A 26,751-nucleotide genomic window follows, 5' to 3' on the forward strand; every position below is an offset into this window, starting at 1 on the left:
TTTGTCTCACTAATGGAAGAGCAGAGAATAGAGGCTGTACCTAAGGTAGTATTGCCACATGGCTTCCAATCTTTACCATCTTTGCCACCTTGATATCTCTGAATCTCTGCTTTAATTATTTGAAAAGCAAAACAAAAAACTAGCCACAGTGATTCAGTGCTAGTACCCTTCTCGGAGCTGTCATTCAAATGAATGCATGCCTTTTGAATCTGAACTTTTTTTATAGCAACAACTGAACCTTTGGTTAAGGTTGCATTGGCATTTCATGCATTGAAAGGTCACTCCTGGTTTATGGTGTACGGGTTTAGAGTTCATTATATTTTCTTCCCTAACCGTTAAAAGAAGCTCAGCTGTTTTGCAGTTAATGGCTACTTTAAAAATGTGCTTGATCAAATAATATGTATAAGTAGCTTTAGAAAGAACCAACCGGCTCATTCTACAGCTACTGACGGAAATCCTAGAGCTAAATTGCAAAGATTATGAAATCTTTAAATACTTCAAAGAGAAGCACAATGAAGATAAGGGAATCCTGGCAAGATTAGCTGCAGCTGTCAGATCCTGAAAAATTAGGAATCAAATTTTGACACTTGTAATTGAATCATCCACCCTTCTAAGTGAGTCCAGGCAAACTTGTGATATTTTTAGAACCTTTCAAATCACATTACCCTCTTTAGAGTTCATAGCAGGACTTGAGGCCCCTAAAATTTCCCAGGAGATGGAACAAAACAGAATCAAATAAATTTGCCTCATTTCACTGCAATAGAAGGTAGACTATTATATATGCAGTCCATGTAATCCCACATCTTTAACTCCAAATGTGAAAACTTTTCATAGAAAATTTTTTTGAGAGTTAACTGCTTGGACAGCAGTTGAAAACCCCATTAGAGATATAGTAACAGCTGTGTGGTGGTGATTTGATTTATAATAGAAGCACGGAGACCTTGGATGATATGATTAACTGTGTTTCCCAGATGGATATTCCTATGCCACAAGTTTTTATTAAGACAGATTTCTACTAGCATATATCACATTGCTTATTATAGACCCTCCCAAGAGAATCAGCACTTAACTATCCACTACCATATGTAGGTAATTATGTTGTTTACGCTTGGCTTAGTGAGATTTTCTAATTTAAAGTTGAAAACATAAAACTAACAGGTTGGAAAAGGTTAGAATAGTGTTTGTATGTCTATATTTATATATTGCGCTAGTTACGATGAGTGATTTGAAAAGACTAACATTTTAGCAGAAAACAAAGGTTGCTTAAAACATTTTTTTTCTTGACTTAAAACAAATAACCACTCTGATACCAGACTTCAGGGAATCCAGATGATTTATGACATGAAGCATGACTTGAAAAGATGGCCTTTTCAGGTTTTCTGCAAGTCTGAATTCAGACAGAATAGAAGTGGGCAAAAAATTATGGCCATTTGGGCATATTCATTCTACTCTTGAACAGTTGGTGTTATCCATCTCACATATAACTTTCTTGGGCCTATTTCTATAGTTTTCTATGGCTAAACGTCATTTGATAAAATAACTGACAAAGATGTGATTTAATTAAGAAATGGATAATATCATGTATGAAACGAGTTGCCAGTCCAGGTTCCATACACGATACTGGATGCTTGGGGCTAGTGCACTGGGACGACCCAGAGGGATGGTATGGGGAGGGAGGAGGGAGGAGGGTTCAGGATGGGGAACACATGTATACCTGTGGCGGATTTATTTCCATATTTGGCAAAACTAATACAATATTGTAAAGTTTAAAAATAAAAAAAAAAAAAGAAGTGGAAAATAGCATGGATAGTGCACTAACAGGATTTGAGGACACAAGTATTCATTCTAATCCAGTTTTTTTCTAACTTTCTGAACTTCGGTGAGTTGCTTTAATTTCTAAATAGGTTTTCCTCTGTAAAAGGAGGAATAGTGTTAAAAAATAGCTCTTTGTGATTCTTGACCATATAAAGTGCTTATTATACGGTTGTCTTATAAAGTCTTCACAGCTTAAGCACTGTGAAAATAGCTTCATGCCCGATATTGAGTTGGAAATTTGCAACAGAAGCAGCGATTCTTGTTTCCACATAAATATCCAGAATGATATCTGGAATCCAGTAATACTTTTGAGTTCCAGATAAGCTTGAAAAATATTTGTAAATGATTACATACATAGGAAAATAAACTGCCTTGTCCTTTTAAAAAGCTTGCTCAGATTTTGACCATTACTATTAAAGGTTCCAAAACATATTAAATGGGCAAAAGGAGAAAGAAGATCTGTCAAATTCCATTTTGATCACAAAGGAATTGAGTCTGTAAAATTGGTCCTGAAGCCAGAATCTAGCACTATTAAAACATTAATCTTACTAATCTCAGCATCTGAAATGATGACTGCTCTTTCATAGATGACAAATTTAGATTACAGTTGTGTATTGGACCAAATGATTAGTAATAGCTGCTATAATGGGCCTTCCTGCACAGTGGCAATCTTTATAGTTTACTTTCATGACAAATTGACTTGATTGGCCTGCTCTATGTGGTGCACTGTTGAAAGCTTTTTCCTTAATGTTCTAAGGATTTATTGTTTATCTCGTGCCAAAGTTCCTTCAAAATATTTTTAATTTTTAAATATCTAAGAAATCTCAAAGAATTCACATATGACCCTACATACCCAACACAACATTTATCTTTATTTCTTCATTCTTTCCCAATCTCAGTTTATAAACATACATACAAAAATTTTAGTTGTACTCAGAGTATGTAGATTTGTAGTTTCTTGCAGTAGTGATTGTTCTGTTTTACTTCTAAAGAGCACTATATTACACCTAGATCTTTACTCTTCTGTTCGTCCTAATTATTTGACATTTCTTTGTTTCTTAGTGTTTAAAAGGAATAGTAAATTATCTCATCTTCCGTGTAATCTTTGTTGTTATTGTTCAGTCACTACGTGTCCAATTCTTTGTGACCCCATGGGCTGCAGCATGCCAGGCTCATCTGTCCTCCACTATCTCCCAGAGTTTGCTCAAATTCATGTCCATTGAATCGGTGATGCTATCTAACCATGTCATCCTCTGCTGCCCCTTTCTCCTTTTGCCTTCAATGTTTCCCAGCATCAGAGTTTGTTCCACTGAGTCAGCTCTTCACATCAGATGGCCAAAGTATTGGAATTACAGCCTCAGTAGCAGTTCAAGCAAAATGACAGACATTATTAATCATTATCCATCATTCAATTTTGTAGAACATTAGTACATTTTATGGATCTTATTTAAATACCTCCCCAAGGTCACTTTAAGTGGTGTAGCAAAGATTTGAAATTGTTTCTCTGATTGCAAAGCCCGTGATCTCAACAATTCTCTGAACTGCTTCTGCAACCCTGTTGTACTTCTCCTAGGACTTTTAATGATTAATTTATAAGTTTAAAAATTTTTTCCCAGATAAGTCATTATAACACAATTATGAGTAAATTTAATTTTTAATACTCAGAGTCTATTCAAATTAAAGTCTATCAGCTGTAAGGTTTTTGTTGGTGATGGGCTTTTTTGAGGTGGAGTGTTCTTTTCATTATAATTTTTTAGAATAACACAAATATGTGGTTTAAAAACTAAAACAGGGGACTTCCCTGGTGGTCCAGAGGTTAAGAATCTGCCTGCCAGTGCAGGGGACACATGTTCAATCCCTGGTCTGGGAAGTAAGATCATACATGCTGCAGGGCAGCTAAGCCCATGCACCAGGACTACTGAGCCTGTGCACTGTAGAGCCAGTGCTCTGTAACGATAAGCCCACACACTGCAGCTAGAGAGTAGCCCCCACTCACCACAACCAGAGAGAGCCTGTGCGCTGCAATAAAGACCCAGTGCAGCCAAATAAAAGTACCACAGTACTACAAAGCTCATAATGAAAATAATGATACCCTTCCATGCTCCCAAGTCATGCTTCCTGGAGGCAACCACTTTTAATGCTTTTAGTTGTTTCTTCTAATATTTACCTTTGTATTTCTAAACAACAAAATTTCTTGATTTTTAAAAAAATTTTGGGCAGGCTATGACCAACCTAGACAGCAGAGACAATACTTTGCCGACAAAGGTCCATCTAGCCAAAGCTATGGTTTTTCCAGTGGTCATGTATGGATGTGAGAGTTGGACTATAAAAGAAAGCTGAAAGCCGAAGAATTGATGCTTTTGAACTGTAGTGTTGGAGAAGACTCTTGAGAGTCCCTTGGAATGCAAGGAGATCCAACCAGTCAATTCTAAAGGAAATCAGTCCTGAATATTCATTGGAAAGACTGATGCTGAAGCTGAAACTCCAATACTTGGGCCACTTGATGGGAAGAACTGACTCACTGGAAAAGACCCTGATTCTGGGAAGGATAGAAGGCAGGAGGAGAAGGGGACAACAGAGGATGAGATGGTTGGATGGCATCACCAACTCAAAAATGGACATGAGTTTGAGCAAGCTCCAGGAGTTAGTGATGGACAGGGAAGCCTGGCGTGCTGCAGTCCATGGGGTCACAAAGAGTTGGACAGGACTGAGCAACTGAACTGAACCATAGGAAATGAGGATTTAGCTCTACATTCTCCATTTCCTGTCTACCCTCCATATCCACCCTTATGTTCTTTATAGCCTCCCAATATAATTATAATTTCTGGTTATGTCACTATTTACTATATTCATTATGATGATTGTATAAACATGTTGTTTATAGCTAAGCCACACAGCGTATTATGATTACATATCCTTTCTTGTACACTTTTTTTTTCTTCTTAATACTGACCTCATTTTTTTGTTTTTGTTTGGTTTAGTTTTTTATATACCTATCACTCACTTAACTCTGAACTTTCTGGTAGAACTGTACAATTTCTCAATATGGGATTATGGTCATCCACAGTAATCTAGTAATTATATTTCTTAAACCTTGGGACTAATTCTTTCTGGAGCCCCTCTCATTCTTCTGTTCCAGTGTAGGGAAATTAATTTCTAGGCTTGCTATACAATGGTAATCTCAGGCTTCACAGTTGGAATCCTGAAAATTTCTTTTACCGCTCTTGTTTTGGATCTCCTGTTTGCCAAACCTCAAGTCTTCTCTTCCTTGGTTTATTTCCTTGTTATAATAGAGAATGTTCCTGAAAATAGGAACTTGGATAATACGTTTTTGTGAATCTTGCTTGTTTCAAATTGTCTTTATTCCGTCTTTATACATGATCAATAATTTGACTAAATAATGAATTCTGGTTGAAAATCTTTTTCCCTGAGAAATTTGAAGGCATTATTCTATTGTCTTCTGGTATTCATTGGGCTTCCCTGGTGGCTCAGTGATAAAGAATTGCCTGCCAATGCAAGAGACTAAGAGACTCAGGTTTGATCCCTGTGTGGAGAAGATCCCCTGGCGGAGGGCATGGCAACCCACTCCAGTATTCTTGCTTGCAGAATCCCATGGACAGAAGAGACTGGGCGGCTACAGTTCAAAGGGTCCCAAAGTGTAGGACATGACTGAAGCAACTGAGTATGTGCACACTCTCTAGTATTCATTGTTGGTATCTGAGGCTCTTCTGATTCCCAGTCCTTTGATGTGATCTTTCATTGTTATTATTGCCATTTACCTCTTCTTGAAACTTTTAGAATCCTCTCTTTATCTGTGGTTTTCTAAATTTTTAAGATTGTATACTTAAGTATAGCTCTTTCTTTCATTGAACTGTGCATTCTGTTGGCTCTTCTAATTTAGAATCTTTTGTTCTTCGGTTTTGGAAAATTTTCTTGTATTATTTCTACCTTTTTTGTTTCTGTTGTCTTCTGGAACTCATTGGTTAGATTTGGGACCTTCTTGATTGATTCTTTAATGTTTATTTACTTTCAAAATGTTTAATTTTTTAAAATTATGTTAAGAATAGTGAAAGTTTGTGTTTGTGTGTGCATGTTGTGTATGAAAGGCATCCCTTATGGCTCAGACAGTGAAGAATTTGCCTGCCATGTGGGAGACCTGGGTTCTGTCCCTGGGTTGGGAAGAGCCCCTGGAAGAGTGCATGGCAACCCACTCCAGTATTCTTGCCTGGAGAATCCCCATGGACAGAGGAGCCTCAGTTCAGTTCAGTGGTTCAGTCGTGTCTGACTCTTTGCAACCCTGTGGACTGCAGCACTCCAGGCTTCCCTGTCCATCACCAAAAAACTTTGTGCACATCAGGACTCAGGAGAAAGGAGCAGTGACCCCACAAGAGACTGAGCCTGTGAGTGTCCAGCAGTCTCCAGCAGAGGCGTGGGTCAACAGTGGCCTGCTGTGAGGTCAGTGGCACTGAATACAACAGTCCTGGGAGCCTTGGGGCATGCTGGCATAAGTCCTTTTGAAGGAGGACTGCCATTGCTGCCATTATCCCTACCATAGTTTGGCCTCAGGCCAAACTACAGGGGGGAGAAGAGTTCTACCCATCAACAGAAAATTGGATTAAAGATTTACTGAGCATGGCCCCGCCCATCAGAGCAAGGCCAGATTCCCCCACAGTGAGTCCCTCCCATCAAGAAGCTTCCACCAGCCTCTTATCCTTATCCGTCAGAGGGCAGACAGAATGAAAACCACAATCACAGAAAACTAACCAAACTGATCACATGGATCACAGCCTTGTCTCTCTCAATGAAACTATGAGCCAAGCCATGTAGGGACACCCAAGATGGATGGGTCATGGTAGAGAGTTCTGACAAAATGTGATCCACTGGAGAAGTGGCAAACCACTTCAGTATTCTTGCCTTGAGAACCCCACAAACAGTATGAAATGGACAGGGACAGAGGAGCCTGGCGGGCTACAGTCCATGGGGTTGCAAATAGTTGGACACGCCTGAGTGACTAAGCACATACTTTTACTACTCAGCTTAAAAAAACAACACTTTTGAGATTCCTTTTATGCCTCTACCTTATCCCTGCCTACAGCCTGAAGCAGGCATCTTCACTGCTCAGAGGAGTTCAGGGTTCCCGTTCTCTGGGTGGAGGCAGCCATCTAGGGTTCCCACTGCTGTGGCCAGGCTTGACTGGGGCCATCATTCCAGAGCTGGGTGAGCTTCTGACCCTGTTTACTGCTTTCCTCCAAGCACACACTGTAAACAGTACTGACAGCTGGGGGCAATCTAAGCAAAGGGACATTTAAATGTTTTGCCATTCCTTAATAAAAACACCCAGAAAAGAAAAGCAAGCAAGTATAACCTCTAGATAGAGAGGAACTTCTCACAGACACTTTGCAAACATCACACATCCTCTTTCCTCGCTGCAACACCTAGATTGTCTTCTGAGAAAGGTCACAGATCTTGGTGAAATCTACTTAAGAATAAGAACAAGTGAAAAGATCTTTTTTCTACCTGTTTCTCACGAGAAAGGGGGGGAAACCAATGTGGGAGCTGTCAAAGGGTCCTCGGAGCTTTCCTGACTGTCCCCATAGCAGGACTCTGGCCTGGCAGTCAGGAGACGGGGGTGAGGAGTTGGTGTGACTGTGGAAAAACGCTTCCCTTCCTAGGCACCATCGGCACAAGGAGGTGACCCCAGTGTTCCTCTGTAGAGGTTGGAATTAAACAGGAGTAGTAGGAGGTCTTGGAGAAGACAATGGCACCCCACTCCAGTGCTCTTGCCTGGAAAACCCCATGGACGGAGGAGCCTGGTGGGCTGCAGTCCATGGGGTTGCTAAGAGTCGGACACGACTGAGCGACTTCACTTTCACTTTTCACTTTCCTGCATTGGAGAAGGAAATGGCACCCCACTCCAGTGTTCTTGCCTGGAGAATCCCAGGGACAGGGGAGCCTGATGGGCTGCCGTCTATGGGGTCACACAGAATCAGACACAACTGAAGCAACTTAGCAGCAGCAGCAGCAGCAGTAGGAGGTCTCAGAGAAGGCAGTGGCACCCCACTTCAGTACTCTTGCCTAGAAAACCCCATGGACGGAGGAGCCTGGTGGGCTGCAGTCCATGGGGTCGCTAAAAGTCGGACACGACTGAGTGACTTCACTTTATCCCATCCAGTTTCCACCCCTCTCAGAGGTTACTCCCATCATGAGTTAGGTTTTTATCCTTCTGTGATTTTTATTTACTGTTTGACAACCCATTTGTATCCCTAAACAGTATATTATTTAGTTTCCCTAAGCAATACTACTAATGGGAGCATTCTCTGTTTATTCTGTAACTTGCTTTTTTGGCTCTACATTATTTCTTGAACCTATAATTGTTTATTTTGATTGTATATACTATATTGTATGAATATAAAACAATTAGTTATGGCATGTTTTCCGACTTTTTGGTATTGCAGGTTTTTATCAATATTATTATGTATGTCTCCCTGTGACTATGAGCAAGGATTTTTGGAGGGTAATGTTTCCTAACTTTTTTCACAACATGGCACTTAAAGTAAATAGTTACTGTTTAGCATACTGAGATCAAAGGACAAGGCTGCTTATAGCTGAGGATGACTGGCCTGGGATTTCTTTATAATATCTTGCCCAGCTGCTGCAGAGGCTAAGTTGATTAATATGTGGGCACACCTGTACTGTTTGTGCCACATGAGTGTCCTGGAGCACACCCCATTTAGGAAGACCTGCTCTGGAGCAGTGCTTCTCAGAGTGTGGTCTGAAGACCTGTTCTAGTACACAAACCGTTAGTTACTAATCCACAACCATGTAAATTAGGAGGAAGCATTTAGGAACATCTAAATAGGAAGTCAAGAAACACCTGGAGTAACAGGCAAATTTGGCCTTGGAGTAAGGAATGAAGCAGGGCAAAGGCTATTAAAGTTTTGCCAAGAGAACGTACTAGTCATAGCAAACACCCTCTTCCAACAACAAAAGAGAAGACTCTACACATGGACATCACTAGATGGCCAACACTGGAATCAGATTGATTATATACTTTTCATGCAACCAAAGATGGAGAAGCTCTTTACAGTCAGCAAAAACAAGACCGGGAGCTGACTGTCGCTCAGATCATGAACTCCTTACTGCCAAATTCAGACTTAGATTGAAGAAAGAGGGGAAAACCACTAGACCATACAGGTATAACCTAAATCAAATCCCTTATGATTATACAATGGAAGTGAGAAATAGATTTAAGGGCCTAGATCTGATAGAGTGCCTGATGAACTATGGACGGAGGTTCGTGACATTGTACAGGAGACAGGGATCAAGACAATCCCCAAGAAAAAGAAATGCAAAAAAGCAGATGGCTGTCTGAGGAGGCCTTACAAATAGCTGTGAAAAGAAGAGAAGTGAAAAGCAAAGGAGAAAAGGAAAGATATACCCAAATGAATGCAGAGCTCCAAAGAATAGCAAGGAGAGATAAGAAAGCCTTCCTCAGCGATCGGTGCAAATAAATAGAGGAAAACAACAGAAAGGGAAAGACTAGAGATCTTTTCAAGAAAATTAGAGATACCAAGGGAACATTTCATGCAAAGATGGGCTCGATAAAGGACAGAAATGGTATGGACCTGACAGAAGCAAAAGATATTAAGAAGAGCAAGAATACACAGAAGAACTGTACAAAAAAGATCTTCACGACCCAGATAATCACGATGGTGTGATCACTCACCTAGAGCCAGACATCCTGGAATGTGAAGTCAAGTGGGCCTTAGGAAGCATCACTACAAACAAAGCTAGTGGAGGTGATGGAATTCCAGTTGAGCTATTTCAAATCCTAAAAGATGATGCTGTGAACGTGCTGCACTCAATATATCAGCAAATTTGGAAAACTCAGCAATGGCCACAGGCCTGGAAAAGGTCAGTTTTCATTCCAATCCCAAAGAAAGGCAATGCCAAGGAATGCTCAACTACTGCACAATTGCACTCATCTCACACGCTAGTAAAGTAATGCTCAAAATTCTTCAAGCCAGGCTTCAGCAATATGTGAACTGTGAACTTTCAGATATTCAAGCTGGTTTTAGAAAAGGCAGAGGAACCAGAGATCAAATTGCCAACGTCCACTGGATCATGGAGAAAGCAAGAGAGTTCCAGAAAAACATCTATTTCTGCTTTATTGACTATGCTAAAGCCTTTGACTGTGTGGATCACAATAAACTGGAAAATTCTGAAAGAAATGGGAATACCAGACCACCTGACCTGCCTCTTGAGAAACCTGTATCCAGGTCAGGTAGCAACAGTTAGAACTGGACATGGAACAACAGACTGATTCCAAATAGGTAAAGGAGTACGTCAAGGCTGTATATTGTCACCTTGCTTATTTAACTTATATGCAGGGTACATCATGAGAAACGCTGGGATGAATTAAGCACAAGCTGGAAGCAAGATTGCCGGAAGAAATATCAATAATCTCAGATATGCAGATGACACCACCCTTATGGCAGAAAGTGAAAAAGAACTAAAGAGCCTCTTGATGAAAGTGAAAGAGGAGAGTGAAAAAGTTGGCTTAAAGCTCAACATTCAGAAAACTAAGATCATGGCATCCAGTCCCATCACTTCATGGCAAATAGGTGGGGAAACAGTGGAAGCAGTGGCTGACTTTATTTTTGGGGGCTCCAAAATCACTGCAGACGGTGACTGCAGCCATGAAATTAAAAGACGCTTACTCCTTGGAAGGAAAGTTATGACCAACCTAGACCACATATTAAAAAGCAGAGACATTACTTTGCCAACAAAGTTCTGTCTAGTCAAGGCTATGGATTTTCCAGTAGTCATGTATGGATGTGAGAGTTGGACTATAAAGAAAGCTGAGCACCAAAGAATTGATGCTTTTGAACTGTGGTGTTGGAGAAGACTCTTGATAAGAGTCTATTGGACAGCAAGGAGATCCAACCAGTCCATCCTAAAGGAGATCAGTCCTGGGTGTTCATTGGAAGGACGGATGTTGAAGCTGAAACTCCAATACTTTGGCCATCTGTCGTGAAGAGCTAACTCATTTGAAAAGACCCTGATGCTGGGAAAGATGGAAGGCAGGAGGAGAAGGGGACGACACAAAATGAAGTTCTTGGATGACATCACCAACTCAATGGACATGGGTTTGGGTAAACTCCGGGAGTTGGTAATGGACAGGGAGGCCTGGCGTGCTGCGATTCATGGGGTCGTAAAGAGTCGGACACAACTGAGCGACTGAACTGAACTGATAGACACTGAACTGAACTGATAGATTTGGTACTGTATAAACATTTTTATTATTTTATAAAAGTATGCAGTTTACAAACAATTAGAAAGTTTGAAAAACTGGTCAATCACCATAGAAAAGTGTGAGAAACACTGCTGTTTATGGGAGTTGGTGGGGGATGGGAGGTACATGATCAACCTTAGTAGCTATGCCCAGTTGACTTCCAAATTATGGTTCCAAATTTATATCCCTCACTGTCAGTGGTGTATAGGTGTTCTACTTCCTCCACATCTTCAACAACACTTAGTATGGAAGGGCTTTTTATTTCTACTAATCAGATGGGCATTATAATGGTATCTTACTATGGTTTTAATTTGCATCACTGACTATAAATGAGGTCAGACATCTTTTAATATGCTTATTGGCCACTTTGGGTTTTGTTTTCTATGAAGTGACTATTCAAGTATTTTATCCATTTTTCTATTGGGTTATTTGCCTTTCTCTCATTGATTTGTGGGTTTAATTTATGTATTTTTGGATATAAATTCTTTATTGGATTAACATGTTACAAATATATTCTTCCGAACTTGTGGCTTATATTCTTAATCTCTTAATATATATTTTGATGAACAGAAGTTCTCAATTTTAGCAAAGTCAAGTTTATCAACATCCATTTTCAATGTGTGTTTTGTTTCAGAAATCCTTTCCTATCTCAATAATCATAGTGATATTGTCCTATATTCTAGATTTTTAGTTCTCATTTTCACATTTCACATTTCTATATAATCCAGTTGGTATTGATTTTTATACATTATGAAGTAAGGGCTCCATTAATTGAGCATTTTATTCTTTTCTTAAATTGAAGCATAGTTGTTAGTTTCAGTGTTAGTTTATTGTATAGCAGAATGATTCAGTTACACATATATTTTCAGATTCTTTTCCATTATAGGTCATTATAAGATATACTCAATATATCCCTGTGCTATAGTAAATCCTTGTTTTTTATCTGACCCTGACTACTTTTCCCCTAGGTAGTTTGTCCAGTGAATGTCAAATAACCAATCAACATAGAGCACATTGAGTAATCAGTAGGTTTGTTCTTTCACAAAACATTTATAGCTTTTAGCTTTTAAAAATAGTTCCAGAGCCCAGCAAGACAGAGAAAGGGAAGATTGGCCTAGATAATACAGAGGATAGCAGATGAACAGGATTGATTTCATTTTGGGCACTTTGCCCAGGACACTTTTAATAGAACATATAGTTACTCTGAGGATTCTGAATTTGTGGTTGTGTCAGACTTACACATTTATTCTTTTAAAGGAAAAATTGCAAGTTATTAGATTCTAGGTACATTGTTCTGACTTAAATTTTTTAAAACAGTTTCTGTAATCCAGCCATTGATAATTTTGCTGTGTGTGGGCTAGATTCCTTAATATTAAAACTAACTCAATCATGGATAGAGAAATATTTTGAACTTCCTTCTTCTAAATCACAGTGTGTTCGTCATTTCTTTCAAAGTTTAAGTCATTTAAAAAGATGTCTAAACAATGAATTAGCGGGTTATTTTTATGTGAAGAATTTTTAATCTTACTGGTTTTAAGGACTTTCTTTGCATATTCAGGAATCAATCAAGTCTTTAAGGAAAAAAAAAAACAAACCTTAATTTTAGAAATGTTCTCCTTCCTGTTTTGCTACCTTATAGTTTATTGGGTTGGCCAAAAAGTTTGTTTGGATTTTTCCATAACATCCTAGAGAAAAACCCAAACTAACTTTTTGACCAACCCAAGAGAATTACTGACCTTAGATTTAGCCTATTTTTAGGAGGTAAAATGCCACATGGTAATAGAGTTTGCATTAAATAGTGGCTTTGAATGAATTTTCCTTTTTTTCTGTTTTCTAAAGCTTCAGTAATACATTCATTTACTTTTATTACTTATAAAATTATTTATTACCCCCCTAATTATCCTTATAAAGAACTGGGCATTACAAAGGTTAAGATTATTAAAGAATTTTCACACTGTAGGTAATATGGAGGTTTACTTTTGTTTTGAAGTGATACATTTAAGTATAATAGGCCAGATTCTTACTATGAACATTTTTAAAAGAATGTAGTTAAAAGGTAGGAGCAGAAAAATTATTTTATGTAGTAAAAAAGAAATCTGAAAATTCTTAGTACTAATGGTGCATAAGAGAAAGTGATTTTTAAAAGTATTCTGTTCTGTTTTAGAAATACCAGAAAATTTTTGCATTTGTCTCTTATATTGAGCAATACTTTTAATGAGCCAGTGCCTCAGGACCTTTACACCTGCTGCTTCTACTACTTGGAATGCTCTTCCCTGCTTCTTTTTCCTTTCTCTAACATACTCCTGCTACTTCAGTCTTGCTTAAATTATTTTAGAGAAATTTGTCATAACTCACCTCTCTAAAATTCCAACACCCCCCCCCCCCCACCTTTTCTACCTTGGTCCCAACCCAGGTTAAACTCCTGTTATTTATTTTCAGGGCCCCTTCACTGTTTCATAATGTTCATTGTGGTTGTGAACATCAGTTCAGTGTTCATTTTCCCCACTATTTCTTAAGTTTGTTAAGGGCAGGATGTGTATCTTGTTTAGAGTTGTATTCTCAGTGTCTGCCCAGTGCCTATGTAATAGTTAATAAGTAGTACTTGATAAATAAATTCCTTTAAATATTCATTTCATGTGCTTTTCTGAACTCTAGTTGGTATTGTTTAACAATGGAGTCTTTCCATTAGAGTAGTTACAATTATTAGTAGGTCAACAGCTGAATTAAGCAACTATGAGTTCCCACTAATTTGGAGTATTTTTAGCTTTTGAACATTTGGGATGAGTTTCAGATGCTTCTTAGGGTATATGGTCATAGTACCTTTCTTAAATGATAAATGGTAACTGCAAATGTTGACTGTTCTGCTTGGTTATATTAATCCCAGTAGATCCAGGGTCACCAAAATAGTACAATGCATAAGAGATAAAATGATAAGACCATAGCCAGAATTGATCTTCCACTTTTTTCTTTTTTTTAACCTGTTTAACTTTTATAGGATTGAAGTTGCTGTTTTCCAAATCCTTATTGTAAAGCTCACAATGAATAGCTTTTATATAAGGATTTCCAGTATTTAATGGGTCCAAAAAATCAAAATGTACACAAAGTATTTTAATTAAGCAGTTAGTCTTTCCAACTTTTTAATAAAACTAAGCTATTGTTCTGTATTTGTGACACGCATGTTGGACAGTAGAAAAGAAAATGTTTGTAATACGTTGAGGTTATATATAATATTTAGCAACTACTTTTCTACTTATTAAACTACACATTGTGTTCTTTTGCAGTTCAAGCGATATGTCAGTAAACTTCGAAGCAAAAGTACAGTTTTCAAAAAGAAGCATCAAATAATAGCTGAATTTAAAGCTGAATTTGGTCTCTTGCAGAGGACAGAAGAACTTCTTAAGCAACGTCATGAAAATATTCAACATCAACTGGTAATACAAAATTATATTGGGGTTCTAAAAGTACAAATGCCTAGAAGTTTATAAGTTGTAGCTTCATACTGAAGTCATTGTTTTTATTAGAAAAACCATAAAATTATTCATTTTTGCTGATTAATTATTGAGGTGATCTTTAAGCTGATTCATGTACTTTACTGTAACAATGAGTGCTTTTTTATCTGTGCTGGACTTTGGGATAATTAATAGAAGTTGAATTGCAAGTAGCTTTTTCTTTTGGATAGCTAACTAATATAACAAAAATAATCATACCAGGAGATTGACTGTAATTTATTTATTTATCATGGCCTACTAGTCAGAAATCTAAGCAGCCACTTCCGTGGAGCTATGGAAAGATGTATTCAGGGAAGATTCTATATGGAAGTTTGCCTGCAGGCTTGGTTCCCTGTATGTTTGTGCCTTGGTTGTCAAAAAAAGTTCAACCCAGAGAAATCTCTCTAGCAACAAAGCTGTTCTTGTTGTGGGTGCCAGTTTCTCTGAGTTTTCTTGATTTGGCTTTTTTTTTTTCCTTTCACCCATGTGGAAATTATGTCATCATATGATGTTGGCTTGCATGCATGCATGCTAACTTGATTCAGTCATATCTGACTCTTTGTGACCCCATGGACTGTAGCCCACCAGGCTTGCTGTCCATGGGATCCTCCAGGCAAGAATATTGAAGTGGGTTGGATGTTGGCTTACCAGCTAGCAATAATCTGTTAGAGGTTAATGAAATTTCAACCAGTTGTGGTTAGCTGGCAATATGAACTTTTCTGTCTCATGCTGTTGAATATTGTTTGGTTCTAGGGAACTAAAGATTGAACATTTACAGACATCAAACATAGGTTCTAACAGCAGTAACTTTTAAAATTGATATGTAGCAACTGCATTATTGCTCACTTCAAAATACTTTCTAATTTTCATTGTGATTTCTTTGACCTATGGTTACTGCTTAAAACCAAACATTTGGGGATTTTCTAGTTACCTTTCTGTTATTGATTTCTAGTTTATTTCTGCTATGACCAAAGAACATACTCTGTGATTTCAGTTCTTTGAAAAATTTGAATGTTGCATTATGGCCTAGTATGTGGTCTATCTTGATCATTGTTCCATGCACAGTTGAGAAGAATATATATTATGTTGAGGATGGTGTTCCATATATGTCAATTCAGTCCAGTATGTTAACCATGATACTCAAATCTTCTGTGTTTCTATTGACATTTTCATCTGCTTGTCCCATCAATTATTGAGAAAGATGTTTTACAATATCTATGCTCTTTCTCTTTTTAGTTCCATCAGTTTTTGCTGTACATCTTTCCTTAAGCTTCTTAGAAGCACAGCCGGAGAAGGGAATACTTGGTACAAGTGATTTTCTGAGGGAGGGAGTACCTTCAGAAGAAAGGGAATGAGGGAAACAAGTGGGGCAGTAGAAAAAAGCCAAATAAGGGTGTATTTTTTAATTTTATTTTTAATTAGAGGATAATTGTTTTACAATACTGTGTTGGTTTCTGCCATACATCAACACGAATCAGCCATAGGTATACATATGAAGGGTGTATTCTTGACTGAAAACAGCTTCATTTTGATCCTGTGAGGAACATTTGGGCACAGATTGTACCATGGAGTTGATTCCACCTTGAGGCAAGGGGTCTGGCCTTTTATACTCCCATATCAGTCAGTCATCAGCTGTGGTAGGGTGATGAAGCCTAGATGAGGCAGCTCCCATTGGGCAAAGGGCATGTTCTAAAGAAGGGGCAACTGTGAGGCATTAGCAATCAGCACTCATAGCAGCTTGCAGATAAGGTCTGAGTGGTGCACCAACAACATCCTCTATAACCCATCCCTTGCACTGAGATCTGCTTGTGTCTCATGTTAAAGTCACTCCATCCTGGTATTTCTTCTATAGGATTACAGTTGGTCAAAATTTCTAGGAAAATTTAGGAGAGTTTGTGGGACAAATTAAAACTCTCTTTGCTGCATTTGGTCCCAAAGACATAACTAATATTCAGTATCTCCTTTCTCTACCATCCATCCTAGATTCCCCACACGTTTAGCTAGTACCTCCAGTGGTCTAGATGACTTACTTGGTGGGATGACTCAGTCCCTCATTCCTCAGAGCTATGAGATTCTAGTAACAATGCCCTTCTCAGGTTGTGGTTGCTAAACCTACCCATTTACTGGTAAAACTGGGTAGGAGAGTACCAAGATATGCCATAATGGATCACATGAATGCCAAGTATATTCCTATCTGTCCCCCATTATATAGCACCATCAGTATAGCCTTAAGGTATCCTGCCAATAAATCACTCCTTCTTTTGCCCACTGGTCTTTGGGCATGAGGAGCCCATGCGACAGGATGGTGGCCAGAGGATTAAGTTTAGAGGGCCTGTCAGTGTGCCTTCTGGTAAAAGCAAGTCCATCTGGAAATTAGAACATTTATACTCACAGAGCCTAAAGTTGTGCCTCTTCTGTTGTGGGCATTCTCTAGTGGCTATATACATGTGATGAAGAGATCTTCACGTTTAGTGTTAATTCTTATAGCTCAGTCCACATGCCTTCTCCCCAGACCTCCTTGTCCCTAGTCATTCAGTCTTGCTCTCTTGTTTCCTCCAGGCCCCTGACCAACAAGCTAAGCCATTTGTCACTGCCCAGAGGATACAAGATAATCTGGGGTTTTAAGATTCTCAAGTGAATCTATCCAGTTATCCCCCTTTCAGACTCAGCACACATTCTCTTCCCTATCACAGCCCTGACTTTAACATGGGATATATTCAGCCTTCTATGAAGTTTTGCCAGGATTAAGTCCTGTCCCTTGTTTTCAGCTTTCTCTGCTCTGTAGCCATAGGAAATGAGGGTTTCTTTAAACCTTCTAAGGAAGTTCTCTGACCTTATTGCTTTGCATTAAATCACTGATTAATGGATTTGAGCCTGTCAGTTGAGCTTAGCAACAGCCACCCTGACTGTTGCTAAGTGACTATTTATTTATGCTTCTCAAATACCAGCAACATTGCACCAGCTAGTACCTTCCTGTGATCGTTCAGGTCCTCCAAGAAGCATCATCCAGATTGGTTTAAATGTACAAGAGATTTATGAAGGAAGTATTTGTGAAGGGTAGAGGGAATTGGGCAGGAGGAGGCAGGGAAAGATGTTAGGCTCTAATGCAAGTCTGATATCTATGAAGGAAGAAGGAGGAAGGAAGATTGGGGATAGGATATAGGATATTTTAAGGACATTTTCGTTAGGAAGATGGGGACTTCCTGAGCCAGTCACCAGTAAGAGAAGTTCCCTGTCAAGAAGGAATGGGTTAGCTGCTGGTAACAGCCTGGGGGAAGCATGGCCTTGGTATGAACATGATGGTAGAGACAGAGGGCCAACAGTAGTGGCTGTCATTCAGCTTTGTTCCTCTCTTTAAGGAGATTCTCTTTAGCAAACTCTCTTTAAGGAGATTCAGGCAATCCATTGTCATGACCACTATAATCACTTCCACCTATTTTCTGCCTTAGTTGACAGGTCTTAACAATTGTACTGCTATAACATGCCCAAGACTAATATTACTCTACTTGCCCCCAGTCAGAGGGCCCTCTGCCTTGTTCATCCAGTTGAGTGATCCAACCCTAGAAGCCAGGTTTGATCAGGTTCTCTAGAAGCAGAATCTGAAACAAGAATTCTTGTTCTTCTTCACATGATTAATTCAGTGAGTGCTCTTAGGAGAAAGGAAGTGAAGGAAACAGGATGAAGCAAAGAGGAAGAAGTAGATTCAGTTGGAGTCCAGTTTCATGCTGATTGCACAAGGAGCTCTGAGCATAAATTGCATCACAAAGTTGGTCTCATTTTTAGGCAAGAGGGCTGCCCCCTTTGGGCCCCTATGTCAGTCACTTGCTGTGGATCCTCTTAACACTCAAGAGGTGGTGTGACACAGTTTCTGTTCAGCCAAGGGTACACTTTGAGGAAGGGACAACTGTAAACCATCAAAATACCAATTCTCACAAGATCTAGGGGCTGGGTACACTGACACAGTAAGCAGTTCAGGGCAGAGCAGCCACAGTATCCACTGCAGGTATCCTGAGATTAGTCCATGTGAATTTATTATAGTTACCTTCCTATTGGCAGTGTTTGACATGATAGACAACTCCCTCTTCCTGTAAAATTGTTCTTTACTTGTCTTCTGGCACACTACACTCTCCTTGTTTTTCCTTACTAACACTACTGTTCCTACTCCATGGCTGATTTCTTCCCACTTCTTCAAAGCCTAGATGTCAGAGTCCCCCAGGCTTAGGCCTTGGATCTCTTCTCTGCCCTCAGTCCCTTGGTGATCTTATTCTCTTGTGGCTTTAAAGACATTGGCTGTGCAGACAACTCACAAATTTGTATCTCCAGCCTAGATCGCTTCTCAAATTCCAATCTTGTGCATATAACATCTTGAACTATCTATTGGATTTCTACTAGAGAGTATAGGTTTTTTTTTTAACACATCCAAACTTAAACTTCTGACCTTCACTACTCCCTCACCTGTCCTCCTGAGTCTTCCTCATCTCAACAAATAGCAACTCCATTCTCTCAGTTCTTCAGGCCAAAACCCCCTGGAGTCATCTTTACCCCTCACTTTCCTTCACATCCTAACCTGTCATAATATCTTCTTGGAGGGACTTCCCTGGCAGTCCAGTGGTTGAGAATCCACCTGCCAGTGCAGGGAACTTGGATTCAATCCCTGGTCTGGGAACTAAGATCCCACATGCCAGAGAGCAGCTAAGCCTGTGTGCCACAACTTCTGAGTTCGAGCTCTAGAGCCTGTGAGCCGCAACTACTGAGCCTTTGTGCTGCAGCTACTGAAGCCCACATGCTGTAGAGCCTGTGCTTCACAATCAGAGAAGCCCACAGACCACAACTAGAGAGTAGCCCCGGCTTGCTGCAACTTATAGAAGCCCAAGCGCAGCAATGAAGACCCAATGTAGCCAGGAATTATATTTTAAATGTGTACATATATACACACACACACACACACACACACACACAGACATATCTTGTTGGATCTATCTTTAAAATATATACAGAACCACTTCTCATCACCTCTGTTGCCCCCATCTGCTTCATACTACCATCATCTCTAACTTGAATTATTGAAATTGTCTTCTGACTGATTTCTCTGCCCCTCCGCTTGTCCCTCTATAGTTTGAGCTCAGTCAGCATAGATGTTAAAGTTTTCACTTAAAAACTCCTTTACTCTGAACCTTCCAACAAGTCTCCCATTCTATTTAAAGTAAGTCCAAGCTCTTTCACTGGCCTAAAACACAACAATATAATTTATCATCAAAACTAGGACACTTTTCAGAATGCAAAGGACAATAAATGTAAACTGATACTGTCTCAGCTAACCAGCTAAGTCCTATATGATCCCTCCCCTATCTCCACCTCTATTTTAAGCTCCCCCCCCGCCCCCGTCTAGTTGTTTATTGAAAGGGCCAAGCATGCTCTTGTGCTGGGCTGTTCTCAGTCATGTCCAAGGATTGTAGTCCCCCAGTCCCCAGGACTATGACCCCAAGGACTGTAATTCACCAGGCTCCTCTGTCTGTGGGATTTCCCAGGCAAGGATACTGGAGTAGATAGCCATTTCCTACTCCAGGGGATCTTCCCAACCCAGGGATTGAACCTATGTCTTCTGCACTGGCAGGCAGATTCTTTACCACTGTGCCACCTGGGAATTCCCCAAGTACGTGCCTACCTCATGTCTTTTGCACTTGTTGATCCCCTGGGTATCTCTATGACTTGCTCCCTCACTTCCTTCAGAGCTTCACTTAGGTGTCATCTGCTCAGGGAGACCTTATCTAACCACCTTCTTAAGATTCCAACCCTACTCTTCCCTCACACTGTATATATTTTAGTTGTTTACCTATTGCCCATTTGCTCTCACTAGAAGTTAGCTCTGTGAGGGAAGGGATTTTTTCCCCTGGTTTTTTCTTTTTTTCACTGCAGTATATGTGGTGCCTAGAACTGTGTTCTTGTTCAATTTTTAAGTTGTGTCTTACTCATTGACTGCAGAACACCAGGCTTCCCTGTCCTTCACTTTCTCTCAAAGCTTCCTCAGGTTCATCTCCATTGAGTCAGTGATGCTATCTAACCATCCATTCTCTGCCACCCCTGTCTCCTTTTGTCTTCAGTCTTTCCCAGCATCAGAGTCTTTTCCAATGAATCAGCTCTTTGCATCAGGTGGCTAAAGTATTAGAGCTTTAGCTGATGCTGAAGTGAATATTCAAGGTTGATTTCCTTTAGGATTGACTGGTTTGATCTCCTTGCAGGCTAAGGACTCTTAAGAGTCTTCTCCAGCACCACAATTTGAAAGCATCAATTCTTTGGCACTCAGCCTTCTTTATAGTCCAACCCTCACATTCATACATGACTACTGAAAAAAACCATAGCTTTGACTCTATCGACCTTTATTGGCAAAGTGATGTCTCTGCTTTTTCATTCGCTGCCTAGGTCTGTCATAGGTTTCCTTCCAAGGAGCAAGCACCTTTTAATTTTACGGCTACAGTCACCATCCACAGTGATTCAAGAGCATAAGAAAATAAAACCTGTCACTGCTTCCACTTTTTCCCCTTCTATTTGCTGTGAAGTGATGGGACCAGATGCCATGATCTGTGTTTTTTGAATGTTGAGTTTTAAGCCAGCTTTTTCCACTCTCCTCTTTTGCCCTCATCAAGAGACCATTTAGTTCTTCTAAAGAGCCTAGATCTGTACTTGGCACATTAATAAATACTAGATCAGTGAGCAAATATGTACAGTTTTTCACTTGAGATCATTCATTCACCAAATATTTAATGAGTGCATCCTGTGTTTTAGCTTCTATGCCAAGTACATAGCATTATGCTGAAGTCTAAAATTATAATTACTTCCTATGCCCCTGAAGATGCTATAGTAAAATTTAGTATAAGTTTATAAAATATAAAGGAATATAAGTATTGTTGAAGTCAATGAAGATTGTTGACTAAATTCCTTTATTTTACTTACAACTTTATTGTTATGTATTAAATCTATATACTTCTTAGGGAATCATCAAGGTTAGACATCAGTTTTGTGGACTCTTGTTTTTTACGCCTATTTTTATTCTCTACTTTCAGCAAACTATTGAGGAGAAAAGGGGTATATCTGGATATAGTTATACCCAAGAAGAACTAGAACGAGTATCTGCTCTGAAGAGTGAAGTTGATGAAATGAAAGGACGAACACTGGATGACATGTCTGAAATGGTGATTACACAGGCTTTGTTTTACACATAGGCTCTAAGGCAGATATTTCTGTGTTTGTTCTGTTTTTCAGTACAACATTCATTTCTGTGTATTGTTTCATTATATTCTTTCATCTGTCTTTATCACTCTCTTAAATTTTTCCATTCTTAGGAGGTTGTTCAATTTGTAATACTTTACATGTTTTGTGGTTTTTGAAGTGTGTAAAAGTTACATAGCATTAAAGAAATATTTAAGATAAAAAATTAAGTTTTCCCAAATTATACTACTTAACTTAATACAGTTATTTCATTTTTGTGTACGTCCTTAGTTTCTTTCCATGTTTAGGACTGCTATTTAACCAGAATGCACAGGTAGAGCTTCATCAGACTTTAAAATGTTGAAATCTTTCATTATTTATTGGTAAATAGCTGCTGCCCCAAACTCTCAGAGTACCTACCTCCACCTGTCTTGTCCACATTGTTCCCAGAGCCCTCTGGATTTCACAACATTCTAACTCCTAAAAAGATTAACATTTTGCACAGCAGATGCCTCCAAGACCTGATTCATCTCTACGGCTGGTGTCCATTGTGATTGGTCATTGCTATACCTTTTGGGTTATTAAGTAGTTTGACTATCACTTCATCCATGTTTATGTGCATTTTATATAACCTACATAATTTACATACTTTTTAAACTTAATACAGAGTTGTATATTAGCAACTTTGTAATTTCTTTTATCCTTCAGCTAGATTATAAATATTTTCCCATAATGGTTTGCAGTCTTAATAATTGACATTTTGAATAGTTACATCATATTCTGTCTTACTGAGAAGTCAGTACTAATTAAATGACTTCCCTTTCGTTGGCGTTGAAATAATTTATAGTTTTATTCACTTATATTAATACTTCAGTAAATGTCTTTGTACATATAGTATTTTAGTTCTTTTGAATTCTTTTCTTAGATGTCATATATTTTGTTTAAATGGCAGGTAAAAAAACTAAATTCCCTGGTATCTGAAAAGAAGTCAGCTCTAGCTCCAATTATAAAAGAACTACGACAATTGCGTCAGAAATGCCAAGTAAGATAATTTAGTTCTGTGATACTTTTAATACTCTCTCATGTTCAAATGTATTAGTTAAAATCCTAGATATTTTACTTGGATAATTCCTGGCAAACAAATCATTATTTTTATATGATTCTGTGAAAGAGAATAATAATGTGACCATCAATGGTTTTTGTTTAGTTTATGTTGTTTGTTTTGTCATAAATTTTTGCACTGGGGAGAGAAGGAGAAGAACGAGTTTAAGCTAAAGTCAGAAGTGCAGCCAAATGAGATTTGTGCTTTAAATAATGTTCATGTCAGAGCTATAAATATGAAGTCACATTCTTCAGTGGCCAGGTGAAAGTTCAGAGTGTGCCAACAAGTGGTGACAAGTTAATGTTAGATTAATGAACTTGCTTTGCTGGGGAGCAGGATGGGGGGCAAATCATGATAACTTATGCTTAAGTGATGAAATACAGTTACTTGGAAGCTAATTCTAGACACTGCTTTAAAGATAAACTGTAAGAAGGTAAATGCCCAGATCGGGTGGCCTTCACCATTTGACATTAACAATTGTTATTTTATCATTCTCCATGAAGTAATTTTAGGTTTGAATGTGAGCAGTACTGCATGTGCCTAAGGATGAACTATAAAACTCTTCATAAATGCTATCCATCAGAGACAAGAGAACCACAGTGAGAGATCACATGGACCTTGAAATCAGATAGACATTGTTTCCTTTTTTATAGAAAATGCCATGGAGTCTGAGACAGGTTTCAGTTCAGTTCATTTGTTCAGTCGTGTCCAGCTCCTTGCGATCCCACGGACTGCAGCACACCAGGCCTCCCTGTCCATCACCAACTCCCGGAGTCTACTCAAACTCATGTCCATTGAGTCAGTGATGCCATCCAACCATCTCATCCTCTGTCGTCCTGTTCTCCTCCCGCTTTCAGTCTTTCCCAGCATCAGGGTCTTTTCTAACGAGTCAGTTCTTTGCATCAGGTGGCCCAAGTATTGCAGTTTCAGCTTCAGCATCAGTCCTTCCAATGAATATTCAGGACTGATTTCCTTTAGGATGGACTGGTTGGATCTCCTTGAAAACCACAGTTCAAAAGCATTAATTCTTCGGTGCTCAGCTTTCTTTACAGTCCCACTCTCAGGTTGGTGACAGGGTTAGTGACTTGTCCAAATAGAGGAGGAAATGAGAGAGTTGGAGCTTCACTCTAGCATCTCTAGCATATTTTACATCTTCTGCTTATTTCATTGTACACTCCTGCTGTCACAAGAGAAATGGAAGAGAAAAGTCCCAGTCCTCAGGACTTCATACTGTGATAGGAGAGGTGGAACAAACACAAAAGAAATTAGGAAACACAAAAGAAATTAGGAAAAACAAAAGATAACCCAACTTAAGAACAGTATAGAAAAAATATAATCAAAATCATACTCCTAACTGATGAGGAAATAGGAAGGAAATGAAGGAAATGAGGAAATGATTGTCAGGAAGAAAAGTTTCAGAAAGGAGATTAAAAGAAAAATTGTAGGTTGAAGATATCAAGAATTATTTTCATGGGTATATTCTAGTAATTGATTTTCTTAGTGCTTTTCTTGTGCCAGCAACTTGCAGATAAAAAGTGAAAGTGAAAGTCACTCAGTCATGTCCAACACTTTGCATGCAACCCCATGGACTGTAGCCCACCACGATCCTCTGTCCATGATATTCTCCAGGCCAGAATACTGGAGTGAGTAGCCGTTCCTGTCTCCAGGGGATCTTGCCAACCCAGGGATCGAACCCAGGTCTACCGAATTGCAGGCAGATTCTTTATTGTCTGAGCCATCAGGGAAACCCAAAGGGAACAGTTATATGTATTTCTAGTGATGAAAAAATTTCTTTATAATAGTATTAATAAAATACAGTAAAAGTAAATGTTTGTTAAGACTGTGGCTCAGATGATGAACTCCTTATTGCCAAATTCAGACTTAAATTGAAGAAAGTGGGGAAAACCACTAGATCATTCAGGTATGACCTAAACCAAATCCCTTATGATTATACAGTGGAAATGAGAAATAAATTTAAGGGATTAGATCTGATAGACAGAGTGCCTGATGAACTATGGACGGAGGTTCATGACACTGTACAGGAGACAGGGATCAAGACCATCCACATGGAAAAGAAAAGCAAAAAAGCAAAATGGCTGTCTGAGGAGGCCTTACAAATAGCTGTGAAGAGAAGAGAAGTGAAAAGTAAAGGAGAAAAGGAAAGATATAAGCATCTGAATGCAGAGTTCCAAAGAATAGCAAGGAGAGGTAATAAAGCCTTCCTCAGCGATCAATGCAAAGAAATAGAGGAAAACAACAGAAAGGGAAAGACTAGAGATCTCTTCAAGAAAATTAGAGATACTAAGGAAACATTTCATGCAAAGATGGGCTCGATAAAGGACAGAAATGGTATGGACCTAACAGAAGCAGAAGATACTAAGAAAACGTGGCAAGAATACACTGAAGAACTACACAAAAAAGAGCTTCATGACCCAGATAATCATGATGGTGTGATCACTCACCTAGAGCCAGACCTCCTGGAATGTGAAGTCAAGTGGGCCTTAGAAAGCTTCATTACGAACAAAGCTAGTGGAGGTGATGGAATTCCAGTTGAGCTATTTCAAACCCTGAAAGATGATGCTGTGAAAGTGCTACACTCAATATGCCAGCAAATTTGGAAACCTCAGCAGTGGCCACAGGACTGGAAAAGGTCAGTTTTCATTCCAATCCCAAAGAAAGGCAATGCCAAAGAATGCTCAAACTACCACACAATTGCACTCATCTCACACGCTAGTAAAAAATGCTCAAAATTCTCCAACCCAGGCTTTAGCAATATGTGAACCGTGAACTTCCAGATGTCTAAGCTGGTTTTAGAAAAGGCAGAGGAACCAGAGATCAAACTGCCAACATCCACTGGATCATGGAAAAAGCAAGAGAGTTCCAGAAAAACATCTATTTCTGCTTTACTGACTATGCCAAAGCCTTTGACTATGTGGATCACAATAACTGTGGAAAATTCTGAAAGAGATGGGAATACCAGACCACCTGACCTGCCTCTTGAGAAACCTATATGCAGGTCAGGAAGCAACAGTTAGAACTGGACATGGAATAACAGACTGGTTCCATACAGGAAAAGGAGTATGTCAAGGCTGTATATTGTCACCCTGCTTATTTAACTTATATGCAGAGTACATCGTGAGAAACACTGGGCTCGAAGAAGCACAAGCTGGAATCAAGATTTCCGGGAGAAATATCAATAACCTCAGATATGCAGATGACACCACCCTTATGGCAAAAACCTAAGAGGAACTAAAGCCTCTTGATGAAAGTGAAAGAGGAGAGTGAAAAAGTTGGCTTAAAGCTCAACATTCAGAAAACTAAGATCATGGCATCTGGTCCCATCACTTCATGGGAAATGGATGGGGAAACAGTGGAAACAGTGTCAGACTTTATTTTTTTGGGCTCCCAAATCACTGCAGATGGTGATTGCAGCCATGAAATTAAAAGATGCTTACTCCTTGGAAGGAAAGTTATAACCAACCTAGATAGCATATTCAAAAGCAGGGGTATTATCTTGCCAACAAAGGTCCGTTTGTCTAGTCAAGGCTATGGTTTTTCCAGTGGTCATGTATGGATGTGAAAGTTGGACTGTGAAGAAAGTTGAGCACCAAAGAATTGATGCTTTTGAACTGTGGTGTTGGAGAAGACTCTTGAGAGTCCCTTGGACTGCAGGGAGATCCAACCAGTCCATTCTGAAGATCAGCCCTGGGATTTCTTTGGAAGGAATGATGCTAAAGCTGAAACTCCAGTACTTTGGCCACCTCATGCGAAGAGTTGATTCATTGGAAAAGACCCTGATGCTGGGAGGGATTGGGGGCAGGAGGAAAAGGGGATGACAGAGGATG

At 39.2% G+C, this 26,751-nt stretch overlaps 1 protein-coding gene across 3 annotated transcripts in view; it reads left to right on the top strand.

Moving 5' to 3' along the window:
- The window catches only part of IFT81 (intraflagellar transport 81), a 222,572-nt gene that overhangs the window by 169,075 nt on the left and 26,746 nt on the right, over positions 1–26,751 (top strand). For all 3 annotated transcript variants that reach the window (XM_070769526.1, XM_019977956.2, XM_019977957.2), the window contains 3 exons: positions 14,392–14,541; positions 21,660–21,788; positions 22,757–22,846. In XM_070769526.1, coding sequence (XP_070625627.1) covers positions 14,392–14,541; positions 21,660–21,788; positions 22,757–22,846 — 369 coding nt within the window. The remainder of the gene's footprint in view (positions 1–14,391; positions 14,542–21,659; positions 21,789–22,756; positions 22,847–26,751) is intronic.

The sequence above is a fragment of the Bos indicus genome, chromosome 17 (assembly GCF_029378745.1).
Source record: "Bos indicus isolate NIAB-ARS_2022 breed Sahiwal x Tharparkar chromosome 17, NIAB-ARS_B.indTharparkar_mat_pri_1.0, whole genome shotgun sequence".
NCBI lineage: Eukaryota > Metazoa > Chordata > Mammalia > Artiodactyla > Bovidae > Bos > Bos indicus.